Here is a 27483-nt window from a genome sequence, read left to right on the forward strand (position 1 = left end):
TGTGATACAACTTAATGTGTGTGTAAAGACTGCACCTATGCCTGATATTTGGAAAAATACCATTAATGTTCCCTTATAGAAAGAAAATCTGACTGAATGCAAAAATTACAAGGGGATTAGCTTTTTCAATGTGCCTGGAAAAATCTTTGGATAAATTCTTACTGAAATAGTACAGGAGTTGATAATGATCAAAATAAAGAATGTGTGTAGTGACATTAGAGTTGTGTTGGTTGGGGACATGGATGTATATGCAGATAAAGCCATGTTGTTCGCTGAGAATCTGAATGCTTTGCTATGAAGCTTAAACAAAGTCTATGATGCAACAAGGCGTATGGATCTGTAAATTAATGTATCGAAGACCAACTGTAGTTGTATTTGACATGGAAAATGGAGTGAAAAATTGCAAGTCTACATAAGTGGCAAAAAATTAAAACAAGTAGATTAATTTGTGCATTTTAGCAGACTGTTTCTTAAATATGGGACATAGATGGAGAAATGTAACATGTTCAAATGCTGATAGAAGGATAGTAGATAATATATGATATGCTGTGAGCAATGCAAGTTTATCAAAAGAGGTGAGAATGGCTTCTTCCTAATTTGTTACATGGAAGTGAGAGACGCATATGCCAGAGAAACATAAAAGTTGAATGTGGTGGTTATGGATTATTTAAGAAGTGTGTGTGGTACAATAATAATGAATGGGTATTTAAAGAATGTGGATTTAATACAAAAATTGATAGCTGGTATAAAATAAGCACATTGAAGTGACTAGGTCATAGAGAGGATGACTGAGGACTGAGTAACAAAACAAGTATATGAAGAAATAATAAATTGAGAAGAAAGGCAGACCACAGTAGTTGTAGCTGGATGGAACTGATGAAAGTCTCAAATAACAGAAGTTCTAAAAAGAAACTTAGATTTAAATTCTTCCTTTCCTTTAGGAAGAAGTAGGTTGGACAGAGAGAGACTGATTGGCTTAAAGTTACCAATAAGCTTTCATGCTATTAGTAGACTTGAACCTGGGTTTCCCCAAGTACCAGTCAAAAGGTCTAATGTGTTTTTTTAAAACAAACAAACAAAAGTGAGTTAATGCAGACATGAGAAACTTATTTATTAATAATCACATGCCAAACTGAGATTCAGAATAAATATCTTGTTTTTCCTTCAAGCTTAATGATTGACTTAGTTATACATGAGCTTAATTACTGGGCTGGGATTTGAACCTTGATTTTCCTGCTCTTAAACTGACATTTTAACCCTTGTGCAAACTGAAGCCAAATTGTTTAAGCCAATTTTACATGGTCAATGTTATTTCACTGCATCATCATATATTGTAGTAAAGAATAAAGTACACCTATTTAGAAAGAAGCATATCAGACTTTTAATTACTTAGGTTGGTAACAAAATACATGATGCTATAATTTATGAAAACAACATATGATTGTTATTATAAGGACCAGAATATGTTTCTAATTAAATAGTTATTAAAATAATGTAGTTTCTTGGTAATATGTTCCAGAAAGTTGGGATGCAAGTGAAGTTTTCTTGTTGGGTTAAATACCATGTATGGCAGAGAAATTTTGCTTGTACAAGCAGTTTGCTTTATTTGGTAGACTTCTGAACAAAATATTATGGGTTTGAGATATAGAAACCATTTACATACACAGAACCCACAAGCTATACATACTTTCCATCCCTCATAAAATTATGCCATGGAACTGCACTTGTTTTGCCTAAAGGCATACCCAGACCTTTTATTCCGGGTGTTTGCACACATGCATTATTATGCTAATGTACATGTAATAGTTAATCAAATCTTTTTGAATGGGTAGAGTAGAAACAGCTGTATCTGACAAGCTGATGAAGATATACGGCTTAAAACTTTCACAGGTTTGACAGACCTGATATGAAACTAGTAGGATTGTGTTTTGTAGGTCACAACATGCACAATGATTTGGGACTGAAAAATCTATGATCTGCTCTGCTTTTATTAGACACTTCAGAGGTTATACTTCAAAGTGTTTATACTTTTTAAGAACATATATGTGATTAATTTCAGCAGCCTTCTTCTGAGATAATAGCTTTTTAAAAAAAAAAATGTTCAGACATTAAACACAATTCCTGAATGTTCCATCTTTACAGAAATACTGTTCCTTGCAACACAGGATTTCATTTGAAAGCATACTTTCTTGTTTTGTAAAAAGGTAACTAGAATGAAACTATTTGAACTTTTACAGTATAAATCTAGTCTCATTTGCATATTTAAAGTATCTAATATCTTGGCTGCTGATCATACACCACCACATATTAATAAAATACTATATTGGACATGAATACATTCAGAGATGCTATCAATTGTGATAACTAAACTCCCTTAACAACTGGAGAGGCCTATGACCAGGAATTAAGCGTATCTCTAAGCAGAGCTATTTCCTTCACAGGTAGCTATACTGAGTCACAACTGTATATTCAGTTCACCCAAACTTTACATTTCTAAGTATATATTTATAACTCATTATGTATCTAAAATTATAAAATATAAAATGATTCTTATTACTAAGGGAAGGGAATTGTAATAACTAAAAAAAATATTTGCTACAGTCAAAGTTAACTACAACAACTTTTAATCTCTCTGCATTTTTTTAAAGTAGCTTGCAAAAAAAAAAAAGTATTAACTGGACATCCCTTAGCCTAAACGTCCTTTAGCTTACAGTTTCACATTGAGAATACAATATAAAAGTGGGGGGGAAATGAGAGAATTTGGTGGAATTGAGGACCTTACTATTTGCTGAACAACTAGGTGTTGTGTTTATTTAGTGTTTAAAGTTTTATTCACTATGTAATTCATTCATTCATTAGTTTGTTTCTGAACGAAACCCTACTGCTTGGTGCCTGCTGCCAAAAAACCCAATGCAATATAGTTCCGCTCTACATTGCCTGGGTCAGACCACACCTGGAATACTGCATCCAGTCTTGGTTGCTACAATACAAGAAAGATGCTGATAAACTGGAAAAAGCGGGGAGAAGAGTAACAAAGATGAAGACGGTTGTGTGAGGTTTGAGCCTGCTTCTAACTCCGGAAACTAAACTTACTCGGAGTCAGAAGGGGAAAACGAAACTTTACAGGAAGGTCTTGAAGAATCAAAACTGAGAAGTTACTCAGCAGAGTGGGAGAAATTGCAGACACTGATTGGACAAACCCCGGAGGGAGATTTGAAACATCCAATCAGTGCTCAAGAGAGGAGAGCAGAGAAGCACACAAAAGAGAAAGAAGCCCAATTGGCTGGTAAAGGAAAACGGTGCGAAAAGAAGCAAATAAGAAGGCAGGCATGCCAAGAGCAAGCTGCAGGAGACAACCGATCCTTTGAACTCACAACACCTGTGGAAGAGTCCTTACCAGCATCGGAAGCCTTGCCTGTAGCCAGCATGGAACCAGCACCAGCACCTTCTGCCATTGCAGACCTGCTTCCTGCACCAGTCACTCCAGTTGAGTCTCTCCTTGCCTTCCCTGCTGAGCACAGCCTCACATCCAGCTTGAAGCGTTGCCACGTTGTTTCAGCATGATCTGGGTGTGCCTTCAGACCTCAGCCTTGCCTAGATGCTTCAGTCCAGTCCAGCCTTCTCTCCAGATTCAAGCCTTGCTTAGACGCTCCAGTCCAGCCCAGTCTTGTCTCCAGATCTGAGCCTTGCCTAGATGCTCCAATCCAGTCCAGCCTTCTCTCCAGATCTGAGCCTTGCCTAGATGCTCCAGTTCAGTCCAGCTTTGCCTTCCAAGCTGAGCCTTGCCTAGATGCTCCAGTCCAGTCCAGCTTTGTCTCCAGATCTGAGCATTGCCTAGACACGCCAGTCCAGTCCACCCTTGTCTCCAGATCTGAGCCTTGACAAAACATTCCAGCCCAGTCCAGTCTTGTCTCCAGATCCAAGTTTTGCCTAGATGTTCCAGCCAAGTCCAGTCTTGCCTCCAGAACCAAGCCTTGCCTAGATACTTCAGCCCAGCCTTGTCTAGCCTCTGCGTACCAGCCTGATCCAGCCTGCATGCCAGGGTGCAAATCTGAGTGTTCAGCCTCACCTTTGCCATGCACTCTAGCTCCTTCCAGTCTTGCAACTTCAATCAGAAGATTGGCCAAGTTCTGCCTTCCTGTCTTGCCACAGTCTGACCCTGCAGTATTGCCTGAGTGTCCCTTGCCACCTGGGTGGACTTGATTGATTTATACAGCCTAATCTATTGCAAGAACCTTTGCTATTGTAAATAGTTATTTCCATAAAGAATTTTATTAGTAAATCTGCCTGGCTGTCTCATAGTCTAAACAGGACAGTTTGGAGGCTAAATCCTACAAAGAACAGTTAAAAAAAAAAACTAGGTACATTTAGCCTCAAGAAGAGAAGGCTTAGGAGAAACATGACAATAGTTTTCCAATACTTGAAGAACTGTCAAAGGAAGAAGATGTGTATTTATTCTCCACAGCACCCAAGGTTAAGAAAATCTCAGTGGGTTGAAGCTCTATGGAAAGAGATCCAAGCTTGAAATAAGGAGGAATTTTCTGACTATGAGAGCTGTTAAGCAATGGACAGTCTGTCTCTTGAAGTTATGGCTGCTTAATCAGCCATTTGTCTGGGATGGTCTGGGGATTCCTGCCCAGGGAAGGAATTAGACTAGAAGACCTCCAAAGTCCCTTCGAGGTCTATTATAACCTTATGATGATTCTATAATCCTTGTCTATTATAATTTTTACTGTTTTTACTATGTAAACAGAATGAAAAAAAAAACAATAACTAGATACAAAAATAAAAAAATAATAATTCTACACACTGGTCTATAGTAATGGCCTACATATATAGAATGTAGACATTCTATAATTCCCTTTTCCCACTCTGTTATTGAATGTATAACATCTAGGCAGAGAATACAGAAGAAGTAATTATATTAAAAAGCTGAGTATCTTTCAGCCTTTCCATTTTTAAAATTGAAGACAGCAGTGCATTGTTTCTTTCTTACCTTCTATGAATTTGATCACTGGGAGAGTTCTACATGCAGAATTGACTCCTAATGTCTCTCCTCCTGCACACTTCCAAAATTTTCAGGAAATCCTCCAGAGTAAATTTGCAGTGTGCAGGCCATGGCAATGACGATGAGGAAAGAAAACCCACAGAGGAAGTATACTTGCTTAATGTGGAGGAGAGTCAAAATGTATTTATCATACTCTTTTACATTTATGATCAGAATGAGAATGGGGTCCTGTCTCCCACCCTCCGTCATATCATTCTAGAAAGGAACAACTGATAATGAGACAGTCTTCACCATTACTTGCTGGATTAAAAAAGTTAGCCTGGGTGACACTTCAAAATGTGAGTCAAGAACCTGAATTTAAAATGTACAAATGAAAGAAAAAAAAAGAGACATAATCATTTTATCAATACAATTGTTTACAATAATTGGTTGACAATTGTTAAGGTTTATTAGAGTATTGCTATAGATTACCTTTCAAAGAACCTTGCACACATGCTTAAAGACCAAAACACTATTAAAATAATTCTTCTTCAGAGTATGTTAGGTTTTCTCACTGTTATAACTCTCAAGGACTCTGTAATGTAACCCTTTTAAGTAAGTACTTACATTAGGTCTTAGCTCAGCGGCCATTTTGTAATACTTTTCAGCTGCTTCATTGAGACTAGCTTGTCTATTGACAGAAGAAAAAAAGGGCAAGTTCAGTGGAATTCAACTTGGTGATGGAAAATGAAAAATAATGGAATCACTGACATTATTAATAGTTAAAATACATCTAATTATGATGTGAATGGTTCATTAACTTTCACATACTGGTTTTTAAATAATAATATTGATATAATTACAAAGTCAATGTTCATATAATCAAAACATTTTAGTCTAGATGTACCATTAGAAATTAACTTGTAAACAATTTTATGTCATGTTATTAAAGTTACATGAAAATGCAGTTTCCAATTTCAAAGATAGCAAACTACTGTGATTTAATACTGTATATCTAAAATCTAAGTGCTGCAACCAGTAGCATGAAACAAAGGGAGAGAAGTGGTTCCAGTGGTTGTGCTTGCTTTAGGAGCAGTATCATTTACTTGCCCCTTGAATTGGATGACACCATAATTCTATAGAGTGGAACAGGCTCGCCTATGTCTCTGTGGCAACTGAGGGCAAATCAAGTCAATGCAGAAATCACTGAGTTCATTTTAAATAGGCAAAGCACAAAAAATGTGCCAGAGGAAAGAATGTTTGTTGATGATCTTGAAAAGTTCAAAAAGTATCTATTTTGGGTTACCTCTAGCTTTTACACATTAAAAAAATAAAAAAAGCAAGCAGGAAAGCTCAAGTGATTTGGTTGAATAAGCAATTCAGAGATGATATGATCACCCACATACATACATACATACATACATACATACATACAGCAAGCCACCTCTTGCTGCTGCTGCTAACATCCATTCTGCTTGGTTGCAGGGTTCACTTCCTTTGCACTGCACTCACCTAATTCACACAGTGAAGCTATCAGTGCATGATGCAATGAGGGGCTTTTTGCAGAGCCTGATGCCGATTAGGCTCAGTGGGAGCAACTGGTCCAAGGTCACCCACCTGGCTTCTGTGCCTAAGGGAAGACCTAGCCCAGCACCCAAACCACTGCACCACCCAAAAATGAGGCCGCCTATCTTTTGTTGTAAAATTGAGGCTTGGCCTCAAATCTCTCCCATATTTGTTTTCTTCATTTGCTATATTCATTTATCAGGAAAAAAGAACACTGATTTTACATATAAAGTGAATGGAATGTAATACTAATCACTCTTTGTGCTATGTAAGTGTTAGACTCTGTGTGGAATCAATAAAAATGGCAAAAGAAATAATGGCAAAATTAGCACAGGATTCCAATGTGAGTTGTCTTCATTGAATTAATCAGATCTAGCAGTAATTTAAAAAGCAGGACGTATTAATGCATAAAAGCATGAAGCCTGAGAAATGTGATGTGATCTTCCATTTTTTGTTCTTGTTTCGGCAAAGCTGTATGCACAATAAACATGTAATTTTATGCAGTAAAATAATGATGGTGATACTGAAGACAATGAAATAAAGACCTAAGCATATGAGCCGCATTGAACACAACATCAAACTCTGTCTTATCCAACTCAGCTGCTTTCTTGGCCATCTCTGCTGCTTCCATCAACCGAGATTCTTCTAACAGAAACTGGCCTGAAAAACAGATATTCACAATTACAGCATGCATCACACTTCAACGCTGACCGGACTACATCTATATAATATCACTCTATGATCCAATCATAGCTTCCAGAAATAGAAAAAAAAAAAACCTTTTTTTGCTGATTCTTCCTTCCCCTTTTCCAATTATTAAATATGCTTCAGAGAGGAACAGCATGGGATATTGCAAAAAGAAGAGAGAATTTGGGGTAAAAAAGATAACCTTATTCTGAATTCTATTCATGGAAGCCTCTGCTGAAGCAAAGAATCTTCTATTAACAGAGGGGAAAATGCAGTACAATTCTTTGATTTTCAGATGATTGTAAGTTAAATGTAAGTTTTAGAACAACTGAACAAAACATCATACTTGTTGACAAGTTAGAGGGCAGCAATTAATTAGTGATTAATTTTAATTCATTTCTAGTGTTTCTTTTCAAAGCATTATGAAATATGCCAAAATACTTTCAGCACTCTAGGATCATTCTGATCCAGTTATACTTACAATAAGAGAACAATTTGTACTGTGAATTATTAACTGCATGCTATGTTAACCAAACTGAACTAAGAAGAAAATTAAAAACATTAACCAAGAAAAACTCTGCAGGTTCAGCTAGAGAACAACAGACTTCATGATCAACTGTAAATTATATCAAGTGAGTGCATAATTACAGTAATTTAATGAAAATAATCAATTTTATTGTAACACAGAAATATTGCATGTTTTGCAATTATTAGGAAAATGCCTTATTCAAAGGAAATTAACTTCAAGTCTCAATGGTTGTTAATATAAAGATGTTGCCTAGTCTGGCAGTGAAATGTCTGCAAGAAAACAACAAGGCTCAGAGAGCACCAAGGACTCCACAATATAGTGTTATTTGGCAGAACATTTTTGTTGTTGCTTGTCTATTGTATTATACTAAAAAGAATCAAAACCTGACAGGTAAATAGGAGTTTTGAAATGCTTCTGATTTCTTGATCTTACCCTATATTACATATAAGCATAATCGAGGCACATTGCTGAACATAAGCATTACTACTAGATGTTTCAGAACAGTTATCAAGCTGTAGCATCAGATAAAATCAGCAGCAGAAACATGGAAACCAGAAATTTTTATGAGAGAAAATACTTCTATTTTTCCATGATAATATATTTTATGAGCTTTAATATACTATTTATAATATTCCCACATTTCTTTTTATTATGTTACATCAATAGGTTTCAAGCTTTCTATTCTGAAAGAACCCTTTATCAGGAGCCACAAGAAGTATTTTATAGATGACAAATGATAAGTAAACTTAAATGGTTAACTTATTGTGATGTACTAGAATTTTTTCAAGGGGATTATAAAATAAAATCAAGAGAAGATTTGACAACAGAAGGATATACTTGTCAATGGTTTTCTTATGTACAATTACCAGAAAGGTTTAAAGTGGATAAAAGATTTTATGGTTTTGAACAATGCAAGACTGAGTTTGAAATAGAATTATGTACAAATCATGAACATGTTATTGCTAAGATGTATAAACTTTTGTTGAAATACAAGACAGAAGAAGAACAAGTGAAAGAATGTATGATAAAATGGACTAAAAAATTTGGCTAAAAATATACAAATGGATCAATGGGAAAACATGTGGTTGAAAGGACCGAAATTTACATTATGTTCTAGCCTTAAGGACAATTTTTGTAAAATGATGTATTGTTGGTATTTGCCACCAGAGGAATTGTCTGTTGTTGTTGTTTATTCGTTTAGTCGCTTCCGACTCTTCGTGACTTCATGGACCAGCCCATGCCAGAGCTTCCTGTCGGTCGTCAACACCCCCAGCTCCCCCAGGGATGAGTCTGTCACCTCTAGAATATCATCCATCCATCTTGCACTTGGTTGGCCCCTCTTCCTTTTGCCTTCCACTCTCCCTAGCATCAGCATCTTCTCCAGGGTGTCCTGTCTTCTCATTATGTGGCCAAAGTATTTCAGTTTTGCCTTGAATATCATTCCGTCAAGTGAGCAGTCTGGCTTTATTTCCTGGAGGATGGACTGGTTTGATTTTCTTGCAGTCCAAGGCACTCTCAGAATTTTCCTCCAACACCACAGTTCAAAAGCATCGATCTTCCTTCGCTCAGCCTTCCTTATGGTCCAGCTCTCGCAGCCATATGTTACTACAGCGAACACCATTGCTTTAACTATGCGGGCCTTTGTTGTCAGTGTGATGTCTCTGCTCTTAACTATTTTATCGAGATTTGTCATTGCTCTTCTCCCAAGGATTAAGTGTATTCTGATTTCCTGACTGCAGTCAGCATCTGCAGTAATCTTCGCACCTAGGAATACAAAGTCTTTCACTGCTTCTACATTTTCTCCCTCTATTTGCCAGTTATCAATCAAGCTGGTTGCCATAATCTTGGTTTTTTTTCAGGTTTAGCTGCAAGCCAGCTTTTGCACTTTCTTCTTTCACCTTCATCATAAGGCTCCTCAGTTCCTCTTCACTTTCAGCCATCAAAGTGGTATCATCTGCATATCTGAGATTGTTAATGTTTCTTCCAACGACTTTAACTCCACCCTTGGATTCCTCAAGGCCAGCTTGTCGCATGATGTGTTCTGCATACAAGTTGAATAGGTAGGGTGAGAGTATACAGCCCTGCCATACTCCTTTCCCAATCTTAATCCAGTCCGTTGTTCCGTGGTCTTTCTTACTGTTGCTACTTGGTCGTTATACAGATTCTTCAGGAGGCAGACAAGATGACTTGGTATCCCCATACCACTAAGAACTTGCCACAATTTGTTATGGTCCACACAGTCAAAGGCTTTAGAATAGTCAATAAAACAGAAATAGATGTTTTTCTGGAACTCCCTGGCTTTTTCCATTATCCAGTGGATATTGGCAATTTGGTCCCTCTGCCTTTTCTAAACCCAGCTTGTACATGTGGCAATTCTCGCTCCATGAACTGCTGAAGTCTACCTTGCAGGATCTTGAGCATTACCTTACTGGCATGTGAAATGAGTGCCACTGTTCAATAGTTTGAACATTCTTTAGTGTTTCCTTTTGGTATGGGGATATAAGTTGATTTTTTCCAGTCTGATGGCCATTCTTGTGTTTTCCAAATTTGCTGGCATATAGCATGCATTACCTTGACAGCATCATCTTGCAAGATTTTGAACAGTTCAGCTGGGATGCCGTCGTCTCCTGCTGCCTTGTTATTAGCAATGCTTCTTAAGGCCCACTCAACCTCACTCTTCAGGATGTCTGGCTCTAGCTCACTGACCACACCATCAAAGCTATCCCCGATATTGTTATCCTTCCTATACAGGTCTTCTGTATATTCTTGCCACCTTTTCTTGATCTCTTCTTCTTCTGTTAGGTCCTTGCCATCTTTGTTTTTGATCACACCCAGTTTTGCCTGGAATTTACCTCCAATGTTTCTAATTTTCTGGAAGAGGTCTCTTGTCCTTCCTATTCTACTGTCTTTTTCCACTTCCGCGCATTGCTTGTTTAAAAATAATTCCTTATCTCTTCTGGCTAACCTCTGGAATTTTGCATTTAATTGGGCATATCTCCCCCTATCACTGTTGCCTTTTGCTTTCCTTCTTTCTTGGGCTACTTCTAGTGTCTCAGCAGACAGCCATTTTGCCTTCTTGGTTTTCTCTTTCTTTGGGATGTATTTTGTTGCCGCCTCCTGAACAATGCTGCCAACTTCTGTCCAGAGTTCTTCCGGGACCCTATCTACTAAGTCCAGTCCCTTAAATCTATTCTTCACCTCCACTGCATATTCCTTAGCAATATTAGTGAGCTCATATCTAGCTGATCTGTGGGTCTTCCCTAATCTCTTTCATCTGATCCTAAATTGTGCAAGAAGAAGTTTGTGATCTGAACTACAGTCAGCTCCAGGTCTTGTTTTTACCGACTGTACAGATGTCCGCCACCTTTGGCTGTAAAGGATGTAATCAATCTGATTTTGGTGTTGTCCATCTTGTGAAGTCCATGTATAAAGCCATCTCTTAGGTTGTTGGAAGAGAGTGTTTGTTATGCAGAGTGAATTGTCTTGGCAAAATTCTATCAGCCTATGTCCTGCTTCATTTTCTCCTCCCAGGCCATACTTACCTGTAATTCAAGGTGTCATTTGACTGCCCACCTTAGCATTCTAGTCTCCTGTGATGAAAATAACATCTCTTTTAGGCGTGTTGTCCAGTAGGTGCTGCAGATCCTCATAGAACTGCTCTACTTCAGCTTCTTCAGCATTTGTGGTTGGGGCGTATATTTGGATCACTGTGATGTTAGATGGTTTGCCCTGAATTCTAATTGAGATCATTCTGTCGTTTTTTGGGTTGTATCCAAGCACTGCTTTAGCCACTTTACTATTAATTATGAAGGCTACTCCATTTCTTCTGTGGTCCTCTTGTCCACAGTAGTAGATCTGGTGGTCATTTGATGTGAAGTGGCCCATTCCAGTCCATTTCAGTTCACTGACACCCAAAATGTCTATCTTTAATCTTGACATCTCACCAATAACCACATCCAATTTGCCCTGGCTCATAGATCTTGCATTCCAGGTTCCGATGGTGTGTTGATCCTTAGAACATCGGATTCGCCGTTCACCACCAGCACCGTCGGCCGCTAGCCATCCTTTCGGCTTTGAGCTAGCTGCGTCATCATGTCTGGGGCTAGTTGAGCTCATCCTCTGTTCCTCCCCAGTAGCATTTTGACCATCTTCCGACCTGGGGGTCTCATCTTCCGATGGTATACCGACATATCTCTGGTTGTACTGATCCATTTAGTTTTCACGGCAAGAATACTGGGGTGGGTTGCCATTACCTTCCCCAGGGATCGCATTTAGTCTGACCTCTCTGTCATGGCCTTCCCGTCTTGGGTGGCCCTTCATGGTTTAGCTCATGGCATCATTGAGGTGCTCAAGCTCCAGCACCACGACAAGGTAACGATCCTTTGCTGAAGAGAGAAATTGTCTACAATGTATAAATCAAATCTTTGCTGGAAATGTGAACAACATGAAGGGATATTTTATCATGTATGGTATATGTGTAAAAAAAGCCAAGAAATTTTGGATACAAATAAATACAGTAATTCAGAAGATTTTAAAGACTTATGTACAATTGAAACCAGAGACTTTTCTTTTGGAATTAATGGACAAGTTTGAAAAGTTGCTGGGTGACTTTAACTTCAACTCTGAACAAAAGAAAATTAATTACAAGCTTAAGAACTTAAAGAATTTGAAATAAAAAACAAAAAGCTAAATAAGATTTTGACCTAAGAAAGTTAGAAACGGATTCAGGGTCCAGTTAAATTTGTAATATTGGCTTTTAATATAAGATTATGGAATTAACTAAAAATAAATAAATAGCTTCTCATGAGAACCAGAGTTATTTTGGCTGCCTTGGTTCATAACAAAGTTAAGTGACTTTATGATTTTAGATACTAGAGGGGACCAAAGATTCTAAGTAGAAGAAAAAATATAGAAACCAGTTTTCGTTGTTGGTTAATTGGGACTTACAAAATGACACAAAACGTTATAACACTGGAAATATTAAAGGAGATCTTTGAAGAATGGAACTAGAAATTAGTATCAACAGTTATCAGAAATGATGTCTGATTCTATGGATAGATTATATCCAAAAGATGTCAGTGAGGGAATGACAGATGTGGAGCAAATTTTGTCTTGCAAGACAGAAAAAGTACCAAAAGTGGAACTACAAATGATGGGCAAAGGTAGTAATTTGGAAAAGGACACTTTACTGGATATACAAAAGAAACTGACTGAAGTTTTAAAAATTAAAGGGGAAATACAAATGACAAACCAAGAGAATGACCTGGAAAATGATTTTTTATTGGATCTACAAAAGAGGCTTGTTAAAGCCCTGAAGAAATCTGTGTGATGGGATAAGAAGAATTGAAGAGAAATCAAGTAAAGATTAAAGCTGAGACTTCTGGTGGGGACTCGCAACCTGAGATGTGTCTCCACAATCTCAGTGGTAGACTGGGCAGCACAGACCTTTTTTTAGGCTCAGGCAGATCTCCCTAGAACCTAGAAGTGTTAAGGAGAACACCAGGAACTGCCTCATTTGTTCTCTGGATGGCTGGATGCAGCCAGAAGACCATAAAGCAGTGTTTAGCAATCGACTGGTAAACTAGCAGCTGGGAGGTGGGGTTGCAATCTTTTCCTAAGCTGTGCTGAAACTTCAAACGGACTCAAAAGTTGCCCACCTTATTTCTAAAACACAATTCTTTTCTTTTTATTTGTTACTAAGGAGAGGCTTTTTGCAACAAAGAAATGGGGAACCTCTTGGTGATTTTCATTACTTTTAGAAGCTATTAATATGTTAATTTGGCTTTTTTATATACATTTTTTCTCTTTTCTTTTAAATTGTATTGTTGGATTTAAAGACTTTCACCTGCTTACTGTTATTTTCTTCCAAGTTTGAAGGATTACAAAAGAATTAACCACTTCTGCTTTCATTCCCATGAGAACGGCTTTGTTTATTCTCACTCTCCCACCTTCACTGTCATGTCTGACATAGTGAGACATAGCCTTTTGCCTAATATCCTGAGGCACTAGAGGAATGTTCTATGGAGGGATATGGAAGATTTAAAAAATATCTTTAAGGAGTTCTGTCTTAAGTTACTCATACTTTGGAACACCTTTTAGAGCTTGTGGAAATTAAAGGCTATCAACAAACTGAAAAGAAGGAAAATGGCAATGACAAGGGTGAAAGTTATTTCAAGAATAATGTTCCTGTTTCAAAGAAGAAAATGACGAGTAATGTCTCAAAGCCAAAAAGTGAAGGGGAGAAGATTTGCCTCTGGAATGTCAATTTTGAAGAAGGAGATGCTTTGGGAGTAAAGGGAATGGAAATGGCTGCACTCTTGGAATATCAAGACTGAAGACAAGATTTAAGCCTCAAGGAATGGAAGGTATTTGAAGATGAGTTGGACTTTACAAGGCAGGTCGAGGTGTGCAAGGAGAAAGTGCTGTGTGTATGAGATTGAGATATGTAAATTCCTTATTTTGAAGTGGGTTGTTTTATTGTGCTTATTAGGATGACCTTTTAAAGGTTTAGACAGATGTTTTTGTTTGTGGGACAATGAATTTATTTTGGGCAAAGGATATTAATAAGGTTATTGTTTAAATATGGAATGGTGGAGATATAAGGTTCAACTATATAAATGCTTTGGTTAGGAGTAAAATTGTAATGAAGAAGGATAATTGTTATAAAATGTGTCTTTTATATATTCATCTAGAGGGAAAATACTGTAGCTTGTTTTAAAGGAAATGTCATATTGAAATGGAAATTTTTACAGAAGTAATGTTTATTCCAGTTTAAATTAGAGTAAGAGATTGATAATGAGTTATCTATATCTTTGTTGTATAAAGTTAGAAGTCAGTATGTATGTAGTATGTAGTAGTTCTTTTTTGTATTCTTACTTTTTAGTTCTTTTCTTGTAGTTTATTTCATTTCTTGATGCTTTTATGAATTTGTTGAAAAAATTAATAAAGCTTTAACTAAAAAAGAATTAAAGATTAAGAGTGTTAGAAGTAAAAGGAAGGAATATAAAGTTGGTTTATTTGATCAAGGTTAAAATAAGACTTTTTTTTTTTTTTTTTGCAAAGTTCCAGCAACCCTTTATGGACTGTTTGCTGACACAAGGATTGAAAAGTTGATGTTTTATGGATTTGCTTATAGATAAGGGATAGGATATGGAATGAAGAGATACCTGTCTGTAACCTCACAGGAGGTGAAGAGTTACTAAATTTGTCTATACTTGTAATGAAGGTTGGAAGTAACTTCTTTATATATTTTTCTTTTTCTTTATCATATTCTTTTCTCTTTTTCTTTTTTCTTGCACTTTTCATTCTTTCCTATTGTTTTTTCTTTCTTAAGTTTAGTTTATATTAGTTTTTGCTATTGTAATTAAAATCCGTAATAAAAAAAATTATATGCAAAAAAATAGAGGCTTAGGCAGCCATCCTCTGTGTCTCCCTGTGTGTGTGTGTGTGTGTGTGTGTGTGTGCACGCACACATGCCTTCAAATCAGGCTTGACTCCTGGTGACAACATTTTTCAGAAGTGGTTTGCCTTTGCCTTCTTCCTAGGGCTGAGAGATAATGACTGGTCCAAAGTCACCCAGCTGGTTTCGTCCCTAAGTCAAAACTCGAATTCACAGTCTCCTGGTTTCTAGCCTAGTTCTTTAACCAATACACCAAACTGACTTTCAGCCATCCATTTTAATTTTTGCAGTACTATACTGTGTAGAGATTGGGCTTCATGGACTAAATTCTAATTTAGCCTCCCTCTATAATAGTTATGCCAGGGCAAGCCCACAAATGTACATCCCTTTGTCTTTGCAAGTCAATTAATTTTAAAGAGCTTTCAGTCATAAATGCAGTCTGATAGTTGTATACAAAACATGTCTAATTTTAACTGTTTTGAACTTGAAACATCTTATTTTGAGTTTGAAATAAGCTTAAGATTTTATTACCTTAACTGAAGTTTCCAGATACTGTTATGTCCTTACTCTAAGTGTTATCAGCTTAAAGTCGGTGTGTTTTGAGAGTAAGACCCTTCCAGCATCATCAGAAGAGTATAAAGAGTGCTTGGGGTAAGGTTGGAACTACCAATAAATTACACGTTTTAGCTTGAAAACATGGTTGAAGCTCAAAATGTGTCTCAAAACGTTCAGCACACCCCTACAGCCTGATCCTGTTCACTATACTTTCAAAAAGATTTCTGTTGGGTTTCATCTGTTGTTGTTTATTCGTTTAGTCGCTTCCGACTCTTCGTGACTTCATGGACCAGCCCACGCCAGAGCTTCCTGTTGGTTGTCAACACCCCCAGCTCCCCCAGGGACGGGTCCGTCACCTCTAGAATATCATCCATCCACCTTGCCCTTGGTCGGCCCCTCTTCCTTTTGCCTTCCACTCTCCCTAGCATCAGCATCTTCTCCAGGGTGTCCTGTCTTCTCATTATGTGGCCAAAGTATTTCAGTTTTGCCTTGAATATCATTCCCTCAAGTAAGCAGTCTGGCTTGATTTCCTGGAGTATGGACTGGTTTGATCTTCTTGCAGTCCAAGGCACTCTCAGAATTTTCCTCCAACACCACAGTTCAAAAGCATCGATCTTCCTTCTCTCAGCCTTCCTTATGGTCCAGCTCTCGGAACCATGTGTTACTACGGGGAACACCATTGCTTTAACTATGCGGACCTCTGTTGTCAGCATGATGTCTCTGCTCTTAACTATTTTATCGAGATTTGTCATTGCTCTTCTCCCAAGGATTAAGAGTCTTCTGATTTCCTGACTGCAGTCAGCATCTGCAGTAATCTTCGCACCTAGAAATACAAAGTCTTTCACTGTTTCTACATTTTTTCCCTCTATTTGCCAGTTATCAATCAAGCTGGCTGCCATAATCTTGGTTTTTTTGAGTTTAGCTGCAAGCCAGCTTTTGCATTTTCTTCTTTCACCTTCATCATAAGGCTCCTCAGTTCCTCTTCGCTTTCAGCCATCATGCAGGTATCATCTGCATATCTGAGATTGTTGATGTTTCTTCCAGCGATTTTAACTCCAGCCTTGGATTCCTCAAGCCCAGCATGTCGCATGATGTGTTCTACGTACAAGTTGAATAGGTAGGGTGAGAGTATACAGCCCTGCCGTACTCCTTTCCCAATCTTAAACCAGTCCGTTGTTCCGTGGTTTGTTCTTACTGTTGCTACTTGGTCGTTATACAGATTCTTCAGGAGGCAGACAAGATGACTTGGTATCCCCATACCACTAAGAACTTGCCACAATTTGTTATGGTCCACACAGGCAAAGGCTTTAGAATAGTCAATAAAACAGAAATAGATGTTTTTCTGGAACTCCCTGGCTTTTTCCATTATCCAGCGGATATTGGCAATTTGGTCCCTAGTTCCTCTGCCTTTTCTAAACCCAGCTTGTACATCTGGCAATTCTCGCTCCATGAACTGCTGAAGTCTACCTTGCAGGATCTTGAGCATTACCTTACTGGCATGTGAAATGAGTGCCACTGTTCGATAGTTTGAACATTCTTTAGTGTTTTCCTTTTTTGGTATGGGGATATAAGTTGATTTTTTCCAGTCTGATGGCCATTCTTGTGTTTTCCACATTTGCTGGCATGTAGCATGCATTACCTTGACAGCATCATCTTGCAAGACTTTGAACAGTTCAGCTGGGATGCTGTCGTCTCCTGCTGCCTTGTTATTAGCAATGCTTCTTAAGGCCCACTCAACCTCACTCTTCAGGATGTCTGGCTCTAGCTCACTGACCACACTGTCAAAGCTATCCCCGATATTGTTATCCTTCCTATGCAGGTCTTCTGTATATTCTTGCCACCTTTTCTTGATCTCTTCTTCTTCTGTTAGGTCCTTGCCACCATCTAGGGTTTCATCTAGCAGCATCCAAATGGAGAAATACTGTATGAATTCGGGCTTGGAAGAAATTAGATCAGAAGGAGAGAGCAAGAGGCCACTCCATTCTAAGTCAGATGCAGGAATTGACTTTACACAATGCCACAGTATGCTCTATCGCATATTTATTTCACTCACTTGCTCTAAAGCTCCTATCAGAAATCTTACAGGAAAAGTATGAGATTTCCACAAAACACTTTTCTATACATAACAGAAATTCATTAGTAAAAGCAGCCCACTTGAACGTCATGCACTTCACAAAGAAGGGACCTTTTAATTTGCAATTAATATTCTTTACAAATCTATTGTTCTTGAGATGTCAAAGACTCATTTATCAGAATTCAACATTTATGTGCTTATATGGGTTATTGATGAAGGGTGGTAACTGGTGTCTCCTTGGGGACTGATGGCCATGCAATTGACCATATAGCCCCCAGTGGATTATTCAATAGTATGGTAGTTTTACTTCTTCCTTAAAATAATATCCTGCCAGTACTATTAAAAAACCAACCTAATTATTCATAAGGAATACAGTAAACTAGAATCTGTGAGAAAGCATTTATTGGCAAACTTACCATAATGCATATAACAGTTTCCCTTCATAGGGTCCAACTGAATTGCCTTTAAGAAATATTTTTCTGCCTCTCTCTTGCGACCCTTAAGAAAGAAAAAGCAGGAACAGATGTTTTGACACCAGTGCACAACGATTTATGATAAGCAAGACCTACAACTGAGAAACTGAAACATCATTGATTTCACAGAATGAATTAGCATAGTCCTTACCAGAACACAAATCTCACTGTTTTCTTCTGTTTAAATAATATATTTTCCTAACACTGCAAATAATGCTGTCCTGATTATTTTTATGCTGCTGTAATATAGAAGAACAAAAATGAACATTAGTATGTTCAAGGACCACGGACATTTCCTATACTTGATGTAACTAGAGCAAGACCAAACAGAACTAAATGAAGAACTAGAACTATATTTCACCCCACATCACTGCGTAACAGACACACAGTGTTGATGTGGGCTTTCCCCCCATGGGAGTTAAAGATCCTGGAATTAAAAAAGATGAGATGCCTGTATCTTCTTTCTGATCAGAAGCTATTTGATTCTTCCATGTTAGTGTGTGGACATTTCCATCTGCCAGTAGAGCAAAGGAACATTTCTGTATAACTTCACCTTAGCTCAAACCAATTCTGTTTACCGTTGGATGAGAAGATTGAAGTTGGTAAGTAGAATATTTCCCACAGCACAGCCCTCCTTATGCTCCCAATGCTGTACGTGGAGCAAACAGAGTTTCTAGTACTGAAATACATAATCACATCCACGGAATTTTCTATTAAATGTAGGATTTCTCAGCAACACATGCACATGGTGAAAACTAAAAGCTAACTTTACATACTGTACAACTGTATATGGAGGTCCTACTAGCCACAGAGTTAAGTAAGACTCTATTCATATGGATGGAAGAGAAATGTTGAATTGTGTAGTGATTTGAATCACAGAGAAGAGTCTCCCAACACACTCTGTAAGGGAAGATCTGCATGAAATAGTTTTCTCTCAATTGTTGCCTTCTCACAGATGAGGATGTCTAGTCTGAAGATTTTATCAAGTACAACCTATATTTATATATTTTCATGGTAAGTGAAATATAACAAACATTTACACAACGCTTAGAAAAATGAAGGTAACAATGAACAAGGGAGAAAAAAGAATTAGGCCCCTTGGCAGAACTATGAGAATGATTTGAATTATAGGATAAACAAAGCACATTAAAAATCAGAGCACAGCATTCAAGTTATCATCTTCCTCTGGCAAGTTTCACATCACAAAACATTCATCTGCAGGTCATCAAGACTGCAGTTTGGACTGGAACACGTTGCTAATCCTGACTGAATTAACATTTGCATCTATTATGTCATCCTTCTGAAACATAACAGCACTATTAGTCTTAGACAGTTAATTATGTTTCATTGCACATTCAGTTTTCTATTTCAAGAGAGAAGAGACAATTCACTGGACTTCTTCCTTGCCCATTATGCTTCAGCCTTCAGAATTATCTCCATGAAACCAAAAGCAATCCCAAATATTTTTTCCATTCAGCTAGAATGTTATAATTGGCTTCTCAAAGTACTGTGCTGAAAACTGTTTTTGATCTCTTGTAAGATTTTATCCCCTGTGAAAAGATGTTTCCCTTTTTCTGCTTCTTGTCATAGTGTTTAAGAATGTATTTCTAATTTCATTTTGGGTTATTATTGTGACAGAGCTGCAGATGCAGTGAGTGCTTTTCTTTCATTCTACTGCTTTGAAAGTAGGTAGGGGAAAATAAATGTTATTTATTTGAGTATTTTTTATCTGTATCATTAGTCCAAATAGCTCTGGGTAAGATTTATAACCTGAGTAGAATGAGAGTCCCTGATCTTAAGGTGACATCCTAGGGAACATGGTATACAAGGAAAAAAGAATGAAGACAGAGGAGGGGAAAATTAGGCTTAGATACCAATTCTTACATTTAAGAATTCTTACAACAACCATTTAGAACAAATAACTGAGGTAGACAAGGTGCTTTTTAGGTGACAAGAAAGTCAAAGGCAGGCAGCCACTTCTATTTTCTATTTGTAAAGGGATAAGAAATGGCCTTGAAGTACAGGAGGAAGAGCTGCTACCAAGGCAATGGTCAGGTAAGTGCTTTAGCCCAGAGCAAGCCCAGAGGCTTTAGCCCAGAGCAAGAAACTAATTTGGGACAACATCTCAGACAAGCCCTTCCCTAATTCACATGAAGATAAAGTGATGCAAGGGGGAAGCACATTCAGACTTGCAAGATTCTGTTACTATAGCTATTACAATAAAAGTAGTCCTGACCTATATGGCATTGGTTTCTTAGCCTGGTCTACCTTGTAGGGCTGACACTACCTCATTCTCATGATAGCTGAACATTTATTTGGCAGTGTTGCTAAACTTGCTTTAATGCTGCCCTTGAAGACCACTTGGTACTACAGCTGTTCCAGAATGCAGTGGCTTAGGAAGTGATGGGCATGTTGAAGTATGCCAATGTGATACCACTGCTCCATGAGCTGCACTGGTTGCCAGTGAGCTTTTGGATACAGTTCAAGGTGCTGGTTATCACTTATAAAGCCCATCATGCCATAGGGCCTTGTTATTTGAGGGAGTGCCTATTTTTGATTATTTCTGCCTGTTTGGTAAGATCGGTCAGAGCGGGTGTGCTGCAGGTTCCCTGGATTAAACAATGTCATCTACTGAGATCTAGGAAGCATGCCTTCTCTGTCGTGGTACCTGCCTTCTGCAATAGCAGCCCCCCTAAGATCCATATGGCTCCCATATGGTTCTGAAACTCCCTGCAAATCTGGCTATTCTCCCAGGGCTTGGGATAGGGTGGTTGCTGAGCCCCTTTAGATTTTTCTTTCATTGTTATGTATGGTACACATTGTCTTCTAAATGTGCATCATCAATTTCTCTTTTTTTAATTGTTTCTTTTAAAAAAAATGCTGCCCAGGGTAGTTTGGGCCTATACTTTGTATACATACATACATAAATAAATGCAAGCTGGTGGAAGTAGCTACCAGCTCTCCATCACTCCAGAACCTCCTTAGCTATCCATACTTTTTGACCTACTGTAAAAAATTCCCTTGAAATGTAATAGAGATGGGGGAGATCAAGAAGAGTGTAGATTGCTAGAGAGATTACTTTATAACAAAACACAGAAAACACACATACGTATGCACACATTTTTTTATAATTAAGCTGAAGGAATTTAACATCCCATCTCTGATAATTTCACCAAAATATTCTCCTCTTCTGGGAAAAACGAAAAAAAAAATCAGATTTATTTAGAATGTTTGGAAAATATTTCAACAAACTTTAATAAGGAATGCTGGAATAACTTCATTTCTTTACTCTGTTCCACAGCCTTATGAAACAGGTCATTTCTTCAGCTTGAACGCTATTTGATATTTAAAAATAGATGAATATTTTTAAAGTATTTTATTACATGATGTGGTTTAAAAAATAATAAAACAATGTAAATATGTTACAGACATGTTTTGCAATAATATTTTTGTACTATAGGAAGTATAGATTTCATAGAATTGAGAGCTAAAACTTGTCCCATTTTAAACAAAAGTCTTAAAGGACTTAAATATAGTTACACTGTTAACACCACTGCATATTTGTGATGATTGTTTAAATGACCACTGCTATTTTTATGCTTTTCAAGTTCTAAACATTCTGAATATTAAGATAGACAATATTTTTCACTAGTTTATTAGACATAAACAGAAACAGATTTTAACACCTACATGATAGTCAGACTTGACTTACAACCACAATAGGGACCAGAAAATTCGTTAAGTGGTGCGGTCATTAAGCGAGGCATCACCCGATTTCACATTTTTTGTGGTGGTTGTTAAGTGACTCACCATGGCGTTAAGTAAATCATGTGGTCATTCAGCAAATCTCACAGTTCCCCATTGATTTTGCTTGTCAGAAGCCAGCTGGGAAGGTCAAAAATGCCAATCACGTGACACTGGGATGCTGCAACCGTTGTAAATACATACCAGTTCCCAAGCACCCGAATTTTGATCATGTGACCACGAGGACACCTCAACGGTTGTAAGTGTGAGGACCAGTCTTAAGTCACTTTTTTCAGCACCACTGTAACTTTGAACTGTTGCTAAACAAATGGTTGTAAGTCAAGGACTACCTGTATTGTTTTGGAGGGTTGATGACGCTTTTCCCTTGCAGTACAATTTGTATATAGAAGAATCATAGGAAATTATTTGCTAAATGGAGAATATTATGAATTTGGATGCCTAATTAGTGTGACTATGAATACCACAGAGCCAGTTTGGTGTAGTGGTTAAGGCACTGGGCTAGAAACCAGGAGACCATGAGTTCTAGTCCCATCTTAGACACAAAGCCAGCTGGGTGACCTTGGGCCAGTCACTCTCTCTCAGCCCTAGGAAGAAGGCAATGGCAAATTACTTCCTAAATCTTGACAAGAAAAGTGCAGGGTCTAGTCCAGGCAGTTGCCAAGAGTCAACAACAACTTGAAGGCACTGATAAATAATTAAGGGGAAGGGGAGCCAAGCATGGTACATTATTCTTATAGGAATATTATGGAAGCTCCCCCTCTCCCCTGGACACTTCCCTGGCAGAAGAGCATCCCCAGGAAGGTGGATAAAAAAAGTCAAGATGGTGGTCACAGCAGTGCAATTGATCCCTGATCTCTCTGCCACAATCTCCATCTGGACACTGACCCCGCCCCCCACAGACTTTGCTGTTCCCCAGTGATCCTGTATCAGTGCATCTCTTTGGTGATTCATTGTCTCTCCAACAAGCGTGGTAGCACTCCCCACCTCACCAACCTTACAAAAGATGGGAAAAGAATAAACACTAAATCACTATAGAGCTGCCCTGGCTTTTTTTTTTTTTTTTTTGCTTTTTGCTTTTTTTAGAGCCAGATGCTTGAAGGAAAGAAAAAGAAGTTATACCTGCCTTTTGTGAGAGTGAATCTGTGGTGGTTTGCAATCCTGTCTGGCACATGCTTTGTTTCCAAAAGTATAAGAACCAACACTGGGGATCACAATGGTATTCATTGTTTTCTTTCTCCCAAATGCTCTGTGCTGCTGATGCTATTTGCCAGAACAGTAATGTTCTTTTACTATCAGTGGATGGAAAAGATATCTACAGGGATGACCCGTTTGCATCTTTAGCAAGTCTTTCTCCCTCTCTCTGTGTAAAAGCAAACTATAGTGGCAGAGGCAGAAATATACTTGATGAAATACTTATCCATAAAGCTTCTATGAATTCCTAGAAGGACTGGACCAGCTGTTTTCTAGAGACTGCTCTAGGAGCACCTGTTAAGCTTTTATACATGCAAAGAGAGTAAATGCTACAGTTATCACCAGTGTTTTTTTTAAAGCAAAGCAATCCTTATAGCACTGTCCCTGGCAGGTTTTTCAATCAGGGAACTGGAGAGAGCTAAGCAATGGCCTTAGGCTAATCCAGTAAGCCATGTTGAGCATTCTAATTGAAAATACTTGTGAAATAAATACTTGTGATACTAGGGGACAATTGGGAAAAAAATCAAATGTATTCAATATAATGTTGATTTTTACTCAGACTGGCCTTTATTAAAAAGCTATAAAGTCAGCATACAGGGAAAGAATTGAAAATTACTGGACTGTCTGGTTTTACTATTAACATTTATATACTAACAGCTGATAAAAGTTATCTGAGTACAAGTGAGTGAGCAGACATTCTTCTTCTTCACTTCCAGGCAAGCACTGGGAAGCATTAATACGAATCAGATTCTTCTAGAAGAGAAATCCTAAGTTTAACTCTTTGCTCCCTGTTATGGCCTTGATCACAATTCCAGGCCCTCTGCCTGAATGCTGTATTAATGGTTTAGGGAAATTCATATTTCAAATGCAGGTGATTGGGAATGCAGTAGGAAGGGTGAGGTTATTTTTGTACTGCTTCCACTCTGCTATCCTGATAGGATCCCCACATTTATTTTTGAATAAAAGGGAAAAGGCCCATTATTTTAAAGATGAACAAGCAGGACTGGATAATTTGATCTAAGGACCTAATGGGAATGGTTAATGTAGTGAAATCAGTTTGAATAGTGCTCTACATCCACATATGCTGCCAGGTAATTATTTATTTCTTTTTTCTAATCTAACTCAATTTATACATGAACGTTTCTTTAAAAAAAAAAATCATACCTTCAGGTAAACAATGCGCATATATAGGGAGGGATAAGCTTAAGTGTGATGCTTAGTTGCATTTAAAAATGTGCTCTGCCACCATGGCAGGCAGGCAGGCAGGCACTCTCTCTCCTATTGCTTCAAAATGTATACTGAATTAAACTAAGCAGGGAAGAGAACCTTCTTAATCTGGAGATTATACCTATATTGTTTTGCTCAGTGTCCCCTCCTAAGATCATATATCAGAATTGTTAGTATCAAGATATATAGTATGTGTTTGTGCTTGGGCATGTGTGTGTTTAGTGTGTGTGCACATGTGTTTGTGTGTATCTGAGACATTTAAATAAATGAAGTGCTATATATAACTACACTTAACAGGAAACCAACATCACCCTGATATCTAATACCTGGTTAACTTTGGATCTTTGAAGCATGTCTGTAGCATTTTTTCAAATATTCACAAGGAAAAAAAAATGATGGGAACATTTTTCCTGACCCCACTTCAAAACTCCTCCTCTTGGCAGAAACTAGTTACTAATGAGGATGTAACTATCTGAATCTAACCCTGTGGAGAACAGTAATTAGGTTCAGATAACAAAGAGGAGTGGAAAAGGGGAAGATGAGGGGAGGGATTCTGCTACCTTACAGAGGAATGCATAGAAAAAAAAATCAAGGCTTAGTTTCAACTATTAAACCAATGAGATCAAAAGGAATGTTTTTAAATAAACAAAAAGCAAAATGGATATAATTATTGCAATGGTTTCTTTATTTAGTAGCTTAAGGACCAAAATATACCTTTTTAAGTAACAGAAGGGTCACAGGAAGATCACAGGAGGCATGTAAATGTCCTTATTGTAATTCTGATGAAAATCTTTTCTTTTGGTATTAGCACTATAAGTGGCATCCAAAACCGGCTTCCAAAAACAGATTTTCTTTAAGATCATAGCAGGGAAGAAAAGAGTTAGTTTTCCTTCTATTCATGCTCTGATCCCATAATTATCACTTCCCTGGAAGCTTCAATTTGTATTTTTTTTTGGTTGTTGTTGTTTTAAGATAATTAGGTCAAATGCAAAGAAGCATTAAGTGTCAGATATAGTTATCAAAAGGAGAAGGGGATGGCAGAGGATGAGATGGTTAGATAGCATCACCAATGCAATGAACATGAATTTGAGTAAACTTCAGGAGACAGTGGAGGACAGGAAGGCCTGGCGTGCTGTGGTCCATGGGGTCATGAAGAGTCAGACATGACTTAACAACTGAACAACAACAACATAGTTATCCCTAAAAATACAATCTGAGCACAAGTATTCATCATTGTCATCGACAATTACACATTGACAGTATATGAAGTCATGACTTAAAAAGTGGTTTACGTTTAATTATTGTGTTAGAAAATAAAAGGAGAACACTTTTTTTTCATAAAACCTCTTAATATTGTGTCTGCTCACCTTGCTTCTAGTAAGAATCATAAAAAATATATGGGTGGAAAGTGCTAATTACAACCTGTTGCCACAAAAAATAAAAAAATGTCATACAATCAATGGATGATATTACAAAGTCTTCTGAAAGGAAAATGCCATTTGTTTCACAATACAGCTACAAAAATCTAGCAGATAAGTACATTTCATGCAATTGGATGGAAAACTATGCAAATATAGAATGTGAATATATAAATATATAGGCATATGACCAATTTCAAAGGAAACGAAGTTGACAGGTGCCAGTTGGCAAAATAATTCCATTTACAAAATGCTGTCATTTGCTTCAGAGATGTTAATGCATTAAGCTTTTGAATAAATAACTTGGTAAAAAGCTATGATAAAATAAATGCACTGAAATGCAGGTCAGATGGAAACAAAGACATACATATGGTCCAAACTTTCATTTTACTCTTGAAATAGTCTTCACCAAGACTGCACATCATCCAATCATTTATTTTTATTCCCAGATGCTATTTCCAGACATAATTATCTGTGTCTAATAGCAGCTAGGCTTGGTTAACATACTGCACTAAATGCCCTTTTAGGCGTTTGGAAACATTGGGGTCTCAAATGCTTTAACTAGGCTCCTGGTTGGCACAGGATACACAGATAACCAGCACTGAAACATTTTCACTGGCTTCTTGTCCTTTTCCAAGTGTACTAAAGGTACCTATATTTAACTGTAAAACTACTAGCTTGGGATCAGTGTTTTTGTTCTCCAGCACCACTTGCTTCCTTAAACATTTACCAGTTTTTTAAATCTGATGAAGCCCTTCTCTAGGGAGCTTGTATTTGATAGGATCTGAAAAACATAGAAGAACTAAAACAAACAAATAGAAAAACAGGAATCCATTACAGCTAGTATAAAACTGCATTAGAAACCATTTATGCAAATATTATATATATATATATATATATATATATATATATATATATATATATAAAATCTTTTCAATCGTGCCTGATTCTCGGAGACTGCCTAGACAAGTCCCTGCAGTTTTCTTGGCAAGGCTTTTCCGAAGTGGTTTGCCATTGCCTCCTTCCTAGGGCTGAGAGAAAGTGACTGGTCCAAGGTCACTCAGATGGCTTTGTGCCTGAGGTGGAGTAGAACTCCCAGTCTCTCAGTTTCTAGCCTGATGCCTCAACCAATATACACATTAATACAAAAATTGAAATCGAGGAACAGGGAACATTGGTGGCAACATTCCATCAGCATATCACCCTCTTTTACTGTGCATATCCTGCACCATGCTGATATCCTTCCACTACTGCCTAAACATTTAATGTAATGCAGTAAACACTGCTCTGTTGTTGATTAGAGAAGCAGTGTTCGTGAGCATTCAAAACTGGAATTCTTCCTTCTCAATAAGGCAACTTCAGTTTAAGTCTAGCAAAACCACCACTGCCTGAATCAAGCTGGGATTGACATCCTTACAGAGGTGCTTTGTAGAATGAGAATGAAGCAGCCTCCTCCATCTCCATTTGCAAAAAGATAACAATGAGACATTTGAAGACAGTAATGCTAAATGAATACATATATAACCAAACAATCCCCGGCTGAAAATAGTGGTAAATGCCCATTTACTTTCAACAAATCTTTCCCAATAAATTTAAAGACAATTGATAGGTA

General features: G+C 37.6%; 1 protein-coding gene across 2 annotated transcripts in view; it reads right to left on the minus strand.

Annotated features, from left to right (window-relative positions):
• The window catches only part of TMTC2 (transmembrane O-mannosyltransferase targeting cadherins 2), a 233267-nt gene that overhangs the window by 19347 nt on the left and 186437 nt on the right, over positions 1–27483 (minus strand). For both annotated transcript variants that reach the window (XM_063308986.1, XM_063308987.1), the window contains exons 9-11: positions 18214–18295; positions 7099–7213; positions 5615–5678 (exon numbers count right to left, since the gene is read on the minus strand). In XM_063308986.1, coding sequence (XP_063165056.1) covers positions 5615–5678; positions 7099–7213; positions 18214–18295 — 261 coding nt within the window. The remainder of the gene's footprint in view (positions 1–5614; positions 5679–7098; positions 7214–18213; positions 18296–27483) is intronic.

The sequence above is a fragment of the Candoia aspera genome, chromosome 7 (assembly GCF_035149785.1).
Source record: "Candoia aspera isolate rCanAsp1 chromosome 7, rCanAsp1.hap2, whole genome shotgun sequence".
NCBI lineage: Eukaryota > Metazoa > Chordata > Lepidosauria > Squamata > Boidae > Candoia > Candoia aspera.